The following is a 9,578-nucleotide window of genomic DNA, read 5'->3' as shown; positions in this document are numbered from 1 at the left end:
GAAGAATATTGTGGGATACTGTATCAAAAGCTTTGCTAAAGTCAAGGAATAACACATCCACTGCTTTCCCCTCATCCACAGACCCAGTTATCTCATCATAGAAGACAATTAGGTTAGTCAGGCATGACTTGCCCTTGATGAATCCATGCTGACTATTCCTGATCACTTTCCTCCCCTCGAAATGCTTCAAAGCTGATTCCTTGAGGACCTGCTCCATGATTTTTCCAGGGACTGAGGTGAGGCTGACTGGCCTGTAGTTCCCGGTATCCTCCTTCTTCCTTTTTTTAAAGATGGGCACTACATTACCCTTTTCCAGTCATCCAAGCCCTGCCCCAATTGCCATGAGTTTTCAAAGATAATGGCCAATGACTCTTCAATCACATCCACTAACTCCTTTACCACCCTCGGATGCAGCGCATCCGGCCCCATGGACTTGTGCTCATTCAGCTTTTCTAAATAGTCCTGAATCACTTCTTTCTCCACAGATGGTTGGTCACCTCCTCCCCATACAGTGCAGTAGTCTGGGAGCTGACCTTGTCTGTGAAGACAGAGGCAAAAAAAGCATTGAGTACATTAGCTTTTTTCACATCCTCTGTCACTAGGTTGCCTCCTCCATTCAGTAAGGGGTCCACACTTTCCCTGATCATCTTCTTGTTGCTAACATACCTGTAGAAACCCTTCTTGTTACTCTTAACAGCCCTTGCTAGCTGCAACTCCAATTGTGATTTGGCCTTCCTGATTTCACTCCTGCATACCTGAGCAATATTTTTATACTCTTCCTTGGCCATTTGTCCAAGCTTTCACTTCTTCTAAGCTTCTTTTTTGTGTTTAAGATCAGCAAGGATTTCACTGTTAAGCCAAGCTGATCGCCTGCCATATTTACTATTCTTTCTACACATTGAGATGGTTCATTCCTGCAAGTTCAATAAAGATTCTTTAAAATACAGCCAACTCTCCTGGACTCCTTTCCCCCTCCCAGGGGATCCTGCCAATCAGTTCCCTGAGCGAGTCAAATCTGCTCTTCTGAAGTCCAAGGTCCGTATTCTGCTGCTCTCCTTTCTTCCTTGTGTCAGGATCCTGAACTAGACCATCTCATGATCACTGCTTCCCAGGTTCCCATCTACTTTTGCTTCCCCTAGTAATTCTTCCCTGTTTGTGAGCAGCAGGTCAAGAAGAGCTCTGCTCTTAGTCAGTTCCTCCAGCACTTGCACCTGGAAATTGTTCCCTATGCTTTCCAAAAACTTCCTAGATTGTTGTGCACTGCTGTATTGCTCTTCCAGCACACATCTGGATGATTGAAGTCCCCCATGAGAACCAGGGCCTGTGATCTAGTAAATTCTGTTGGTTGCCTGAAGAAAGCCTCAGCCACCTCATCCCCCTGGTCAGGTGGTCAACAGCAGACTCCCACCATGACATCACCCTTGTTGCTCACACTTCTAAATTTAATCCAGAGACTCAGGTTTTTCTGCAGTTTCATACTGGAACTCTGAGCAATCATCTGTGCAACTCCCCAACGTTTTCTGCCTTGCCTGTCCTTCCTGAACAGTTTATATCCATCCAAGACAGTGCTCCAGTCATGTGAGTTACCCCACCAAGTCTCTGTTAATCCAATCACATCATAATTCTTTGACTGTACCAGGACTTCCAGTTCCCCCTGCTTATTTCCCAGGCTTCTTGCATTTGTGTATAGGCACTTTAGATAACTCGCTGATCATCCTGCTTTCTCAGTATGAGGCAGGAGTCGTCCCCTCTTGCACTCTCCTGCTCATGCTTCCTCCTGGTATCGCAGTAACCAAACTCTATCTTAGCACATCTATCTAGCACATTCGACAATAGAATTATAGGGAGAGGTCCATGCAATATGGATGAAAGAGACATTTATTCAAATAAGACTTAAAATACCTTGTATTATAACACCAACTGCAAGAACTGAATAGTATCCTAGTGAAAACATGAACAGCTTTGACTTTCCTAAACCCCAAACGGAAGTCTCCCTCTGCTCTTCCCACATGTCCTCACCTTCATAGGACCAATTGTTGTTAAAGGTTTGTGTCAAAATCTGCATCTCCTGCAACAGGACTGAATCAGCCTGAGAGGAAGTTTCTCCTCCATCATCTTCCTCCAAGATCTCCTCTTCCTCTTCAGGATCTGGGGAATTCTGCATCATCTCCTCAATTTCTTCAATTACCTGATAAGATAATATCAATGTCAGCCACTGAATTGTATTCTAATGACCAATAGCTGGATTCAGCACTAACAAATTATTGCTGACACTATGTAAATACCACGCTTTCAGAACAATAGCGGGAGAACTTCTGCATATAGTACTATAAAGGGTATTAATTGCATTTTAAACTTCAGGTAATATTGTGTAAGCAATTATCAGCAATGTTTGTGAATATATAAGTATGGTATGCAAGAAGACCAGGGGGTATCCTTCAGAATATGGAAATACAGCCCAAGAGAAGCCAATCATAAGAAACATAAACCAAAACTGTCAAATTTTCAGAGGTGCTCAGCACCCAGTGGTCCCATGGGAGTCACTGAAATTAGGAGAGCTCTCCTCCTCCCATTCAGATTTGCAAAAACTGCAAGCCTGGGCTAGAATTTGACCTTGTCTCCAAAAGCCCTGCTTGTCCAAATTATCCCTTAACTATGTGGTGTTTTATTTTATTAATTAATGGTGGCTGAATGCACGCAACATGGCTGCAATTAGCTCAGTTAAATTTTGGGGTAATACTCTCTTCAATTCTAAGGTAACAGGGAGAGGAAGGGAAACTTCTTCCCACAGTCTCTGATGGGTTGTGAAAATGTAAAAGATCCTGAGCCAGGTTGGAGAGGGAATTCTGCTCACCTTGGCTCAGTGTATGGGGAACAAAAGGCCACCCCAGTGGGGTAGGGGGTCGATACTCCTCCACCTCACCCCAGAGAAGCTGAGGTTAAAACACTGGAGTCCACAAGCCCCAAGCTCTGAGGACATGGAGCAGAAAATGGAATTTGACTATGGGGTTTAAGGAATTTCTCCTGCTGTGAACCCTCTGCTGTTAAAACAGGGCATGGCTGAGAACCACTTCAGAGGGAGGCAAGGTGCTCTACATGATTCCTCTCTTTGGTCCAAAGAATTGCTCGTGCATTACTTACAGGGAGGCTCGGGAACCCTGGAGGGACAAAGGAACATCATACACATGCCCTAGAAACAAGGTGGGAAGTAAATCAGGTCTCAAGTTCACACCTAAATGATTTTGGGTAATAAGGGTAAGCAGCAGCATGTGACAGCTCTGCCCGATAGACTCTAAAGAGAAATATGATACTGGATAGCTGTCAAATGAGACGACGTATGCTGGCTTGCAAGCAGAATGTTTATTACCTGAATAGTTGAAATGTAAAAGTATGAAAGGTCCTGGCAGAAATGCTATCCAGGAAATAAACCAATGGGTTCCTCTAGGCTTCTGGTCAAGTGTCCTAGTTACACTCACTTCTTTACATGGAGATGTGACAGATATAGCAATTTCCTTCCTATCCTTGAGAGACCTGATTGAATTAAGTTTAATTACCTTCGGGCTCCATTGTTTTAAATTAATAGTTTATGTATAGGGCTCCGTGTCTGTCATGGAGGTCACAGAAGTCACGAATTCAGTGACTTTCTGCAACCTCTGACTTCTGCAGGGGCCAGTGTGCCCAGGGCCACCCAAGCAGTTATCTCTGGGACCAGATGCTCAGGTGGCCCTCAGAAACAGCCACACCAGCTGTTGCTGGAGTGGCCCCAGGGACAGCCACACTAGCTGCTACTCTGGCGACCCAGGCAGCAGTCCCCGGGGGGCTGGCCAGAACAGCCATGACCTTGGGCATCTGGCCCTGAGTGGTCACCAGAGGCAGCCGAGGTCCACGGTCCTGGGCAGCAGTCACCAGGTGGCTGGCCAGAGCAGCCAGGGTCCCTAGCTGTCCGGAGCAACTGCGGTCCATGGCCCTGGGCAGTGGTCCCCAGCCAGACAGTTGGATAAGCTGTGGTCTGCAGCCCCAGGCAGCAGTCCCTGGCCAACTGGCTAGATCAGCCATGGTCCCTTCCAGCACCCCTGCAAGATTTAATCACAGGTATTTTTAGTAAAAGTCACGGACAGGCCACAGGCGGTGAATTTTTATTGCCCTGTTCATGACTTTTACTAAAAATACCTGTGAATAAATCCTAGCCTTATTTATCTATGATTGTGTTCTACTCCATGGGGGAGAGCTACCAGACCTCCTCCAGGAACTACCAACAGTGGGTGGTGATTAAGGCAAATCAGCCAGTTTGTAAACTCCCCCCCCCACAAGGTACCTCATCATGGGGAGGGTCATATTTACAAACTAGACTCTGCAGAGATGAACAGAGAAATAAAGGACTTTTGGATAAATAGCCTGAGTTTAAACTGGCTCTGGGCTTCCTTCTGAGCCAGAAAATGGACTGGACCATTCGTCCAAGAGGGGACTCCAATCTCTGCAGAAGGGTTGGAAGGATCTGGCCTACAAAGGCCCCTTAAGAATGATGGGTGATTTCTGGTAAGCTGTTAGCATGCATTTAGAAACTTTCATTATGTTTTCTCTGTAATCCTTTCACCTTAAGAATACATGTGCTTGCTTACAAAGAGTTGTGTGGTAATTTATAACCGTGGGCCATTACACTGTTCATAGCCTATTTAGGCAATCTGGCTTGCTGGGAATATCACAGTGTAGGCAGGTAACTGTGCAACCTGGAAAACTCCAAGTGCAACATGGGTCTCTGCCCAAGAGAGGTGACAGCTGCAGAATGAGGAACCTAGAGCAGGGAGCCTCGAGGTACCATATAGGGAAATATAGATGCAGTAACTCTGAACTGTGATACCAAAGTCTCTAATGACGTCTTTCTAGTCGAAGCCCAGAATCAGCTCTCCATCCTTATTTCCTTGACCTGTCAACCATCTGCAACACAATTGAACATACTCTTTTTCTTGAAATCTTGTCCTCCATTAGCTTCCATGATTGTTCTCTCCTGGCTCTCCTCCTACCTCTATAATTGCTCCTTCCATACGTCCTTTGGAGATTCCTCCTCATCTGCCCTCCAACTTTCTGAGGGAGTTGCAAATGGCTGTGTCCTTGGTCATCTTCTCTTCTCCCTCTACACTTTATCTCTGGGTAATCCACAAATACAAATTCAACTATCACCTCTATGCTGATAATTCACAGATGTACCTCTCTACTCCACATCTGTCTCCTTCTAGCCAAGTTAAAATCTCAATGTGTCTCTGTGATATCTCCTTATGGATGTCTACATACCAGGTCAAGCTAAACATGGCTAAAACAGAACTCTTACTCTACCTCCCAGCCCCAACCTGCTACCTCCTTTCTCATTCACTGTGAATAACACCACCATCCTGTCTTCACTCAGCCCTGTAACCTGTGTGTCACCTTCCACTTGGACCTCATATTCAGGTTATATCTAAGTCTTGCTGATTCTTTCTAGAAAACATCGCTAAAGTACGGCCTTTCTTATCCATTCACACAGCTAAAACTTTCATCCAGGTTCTCAACATCTTGAGTCTCAGTTAGTGCAACATCTTTCTCTCTGACCTTGACAAATGTAATCAGGTGTTTTGTCACCAAGGGTGGCAATCATTTTTGGTTCTTTCCCCTGAGGAGACTGGTAGAGCAAAAAGCAAACAAACCAGCGGACCAGACCAGCTGAGCTATGTGGTGCCCCTCAACCCAGGTGCTGATTTGGTGTCTCTGCAAGTTGGTGCCCAAGGCAGCTGTACTGATTACCAGTCCCAAGGCCAGCCATTTAACAGCGAGAGTAATTAACCATTGGAACAACTTAGTGTCATGTTGGATTTTCTATCGCTGACAATTTTATGTTCTGGGAATTATTTTGGGCAACTTTCCTGGCCTGTGTTATCCAGGAGGTCTGACAAGATGATCACAATGATCCCTTCTGGTCTTGGAATCTGTGAGTGCAATCTTTTCCCACTCACCTCCATCAAGAATGCTGCAGCAAAAATCATTTTCCTAGCCTGTCGCTTTGACAATGTTAACCCTATCTTTGAATCCCTCCACTGGCTCCCCCTTCTGCCTTCTTTGCATCAAACATGAGCAGCTTCTTTTCACTTTCAAGGCCCTTTCTGGCCTGTCTCCACCCACGTATCATCTCTCATTAACTATCAAGCTGTCAGTGCTCCCCTTTGATCAGCCCACAGTGCAACCTCCAGCCTCCATTGCTCACTTGTTACCTTGTAAAACAAATACTTCTGTGCTTCTCCCCTACCGCCCCATGTGCCTGGGAGGCACTCCCCATAAATACCCCCAGTTACCTCATTTTTCTCCCTCAAAACCCTCCTCAAAACTCTCCTTTGCCATGATGCCAACAAAAATTTGACAACAGTTAGGCTGCAGGTGTGCTGAGATCACGGCCCATCATGCTGACTAATGCTGTTCCCTTGTACCCTCTCATTAGTCTGTATCCATCTGTTGTCTCTTGTCTTATACTCAGATTGTAAACCCTTATTTAAGTGGAACCATTACGGGAAAAGAAAAAGAGAATGAATGGGACTGACCCTATAGTCCAGTGGTTAGGGCCTACACCTGCAAGGTGGGAGACCCCAGGTCCTGTCCTCCTGCTCTAGTCACTCCTTCATTATTTATCCACAATGGAACAGCTTCGACAAGAGAGACTGAGGGAGCCCCATATCAGAATATCCTATAGTTCAGTGGTTAGAGCACTCTTCTGAAGATGGATAACCCTTGTTCAAATTCCTTCTTCTTCTTCAAGAGAGCGGGGAATTGAACTTGGGTCTCTCACATCCCATGTGAGTGCTCTAGCAAGTGGGTTAAAAGTTGTAAGGTGGGAAACACCACCTGCTCTGGCTGGATCTGGAATGTGACCTGATCTGGTAGGTACATCTCTGAGCATACCTACTGGATCGGGCTTCCCAGACTTAGACATCCCATTGCCTCTTCCCTCTGGCTGGTGAATTGCTCTGGGGCTTAGGTGGGAGACAGGCATATAGAGGGAGGCGGTGTGCATGCCCAGAGACAGAAATATAGGCACTTAGGATACTCTTGTTCTGAAAAACTAGGCACCAAATGAGTTAGGTGCCCATAGGGTTCAGCAGAAGTTCTGTGGAATACAGTGAAGCCAACACTGGGTTTTAGGCACCTAAGTACTATTGTGGATTCCACCTTGATCCTTATAACATTTTTTGTGCATAACTAGAGCTCAGACTGTCACTCGAATGCCTCCCAAACTGAAATCTTCTGCTCAGGATTTATCTTGGCTAGTGCATGACATCCATTACTCCTTTGGGGAAGCAATAGTTCAAAATGTATCAATAGGTAAGTCTGGAACTCCAACTTGTCTTTAGCTAAACTGATGCTCCAAAACCAGCAAAATGCTCATGAGCAACAAGACTAAGGCTGTATTGCAGGTCAGAGGTTTTATAAGCCACTGATTGTCACAGTAACAACATAGCTCAAGGTCAAATGCTTTGGCCACTGAACCTGACCTACACCCAGGCACTGTGAATGTGAGCCCAACCCATCAGCTTTGAGAAAATGCGTGTTGTGCAAGTCCTTGTTCTCTGTCTATATTCTGCCAGGGCATCTTTTGGAAATGTTGCTCTGAGACCAACATTTTTTTATTTAAAAGTAGTATTTTGAAGTGTTCTAAAATCCACATGCAGATTCAGATTCTACGTTAGAAGTATTGTCAAGGAAACTAGCACTAATTAAACAGATGTAAGAAGAAAGACTCTAATAAGCAGTTACAGTAATGTAATCATGAGTTTTATACACTTCTTTACTGAACAATGGGACTGAGTGTGATCAAGGAAAAGAAAGTCTCTGGTCATTTAGTGAAAAGACTCTTGATACACAGCACTCTGTAACATGAGCAGCTCACAACATTTTAAGATTCTTATTACTTTTTTGGTGCAAAGCTAGGAAATATAAGAGGGTCAGAACAGTGGGGCAGAATGTGTGTGTTGGGGGTGGAGCAGAGAAGGGTATGTGTGGGATAGGGGTTCTGACCCTATGCCCCTTACAACTGTGCTCTGGTACACATACTGAGGGGCCAGTACATCTCCAGACAACAACTCTTACTAGCATAAGGAATCATCCAAACACTGTTTTAGAAAATCCAGTCTGATGGCTAGAGATTTGATGATGAACTGAGATTCCAAAAATGTAGTTTTTCTATGAACCCATGACCAAAAAGAGATTGTCATCAAAGGGACCTTTTGTCTCTGGGAGCTCAGAAGCACTGACAGAGCAGAACCACAATGGGCAAAAGTTGAGCACTTTCTCCTCTAGTGACATACTAGGAAAGGAAGGGAAGGGAAGTGGTGCCATCTTGCCCTGTCATATTCCTCCCTCCCTCCCTACAATACTCCCAATCCCTCAACAATTCTTCATCATGGCCAAGGGCGGGGGATCAGGGGATCATTGCTCCATAATCATGGGAAGAAATGCAGAACTGGCTACCCTCTGCCAATGGGGAAGGGACACCTGGCTCACTGCACGGTTGCTGCTTCACCCGCACAGTGCAACATTAATTGTGCCTGCAGTGAGGCGGCCTGGCTCCCAGCTGCCCTGGAGAGAGATGAGCCCCTCTGGATGCCAAAGTGGGCAGAGCCCCTGGAGCCTGCGCCTGCCCCCTAGAGGTCCAGGGGCAGGACCGGAAGTATAAAAGCCCAACTCCAGGGCTCAGAACCTGCCTGGCCACCAGAGAGGCTGGACGCTGGTGCCCAAGCTCCCGCTGGGGAGACTCCTGCAGCCTGTGACCAGGCCGAGGACTGGCCATACCAGTCAAGGCCAGATACTGACCAGGCTCCGGAGAAACCAGTAAGCCTACCGGTGAGAAGGGACCCAGAGGAGCTGCCCAGCTTACCGCTCGTGGAGTACCCCAAGGAGCCCATGGTGCTCGATGCCATAGAGGACGCCAGCCAGATGCAGGTACTGCTAGAGGGGGAGGTCAGAAGTAGCCTGGGGGCAGCCGACTCTAGTCTGGCTGTGGTACACCCAGAGCTGATGTCAGTGTGTTGCGGCCAGGATCTCCACTGACACAGCAGCAAGTCGCCTGCCACTGTCAGGGCCTGGGCTGGGACACAGTGGAGTGGGCTGGCCTGCATCCCTCCTGCGACCCAACTCGTGGGTGGCAGTCTCCCCCTCTCCCAGGCTGCTCAGAGCCAGGAGCCTGGGCTTTGCTCTTGAACTGTTTGTTTGCTGCCCCACCCAGACCTAGGGCCAGGGCTTATTACTGAACACTGTGCTCAGCCCCTGCCTGAGGGCCTGAGCCCTTGACTGTTTCCTGCCCCACCAGGCTAACTTCCCAACTCACTGGACTTGTGTAGTGAGGCGACCTGGCTCCCAGCCACCCCAGAGAGGGGCGACCCCAACAACACATGCCTACAGTGCCCGTTTAGGTATGTTCCAACATACCAATAGCACATGTACAAGCACTCTACCCTTACCGATGCTACATAACACTCTAGAAACACAGCATGTAGGACTAATTCTAACACCTTCTCTTTGTGAAGGCAAAACTCTGGTTTAGGACATTCAAGTGTGGTGCA

The 9,578-nt window shown here is 46.8% G+C and overlaps 1 protein-coding gene across 2 annotated transcripts in view; it reads right to left on the bottom strand.

The window, feature by feature from the left end:
• Window positions 1-9,578, bottom strand: part of FEZ1 (fasciculation and elongation protein zeta 1) — a 141,429-nt gene that overhangs the window by 44,871 nt on the left and 86,980 nt on the right. For both annotated transcript variants that reach the window (XM_032766972.2, XM_032766981.2), the window contains one exon: window positions 2,020-2,188. In XM_032766972.2, coding sequence (XP_032622863.1) covers window positions 2,020-2,188 — 169 coding nt within the window. The remainder of the gene's footprint in view (window positions 1-2,019; window positions 2,189-9,578) is intronic.

This window comes from Chelonoidis abingdonii, chromosome 18 (assembly GCF_003597395.2).
Source record: "Chelonoidis abingdonii isolate Lonesome George chromosome 18, CheloAbing_2.0, whole genome shotgun sequence".
Taxonomy (NCBI): Eukaryota; Metazoa; Chordata; order Testudines; family Testudinidae; genus Chelonoidis; species Chelonoidis abingdonii.
This window is presented reverse-complemented; position numbering and strand designations above follow the sequence as displayed.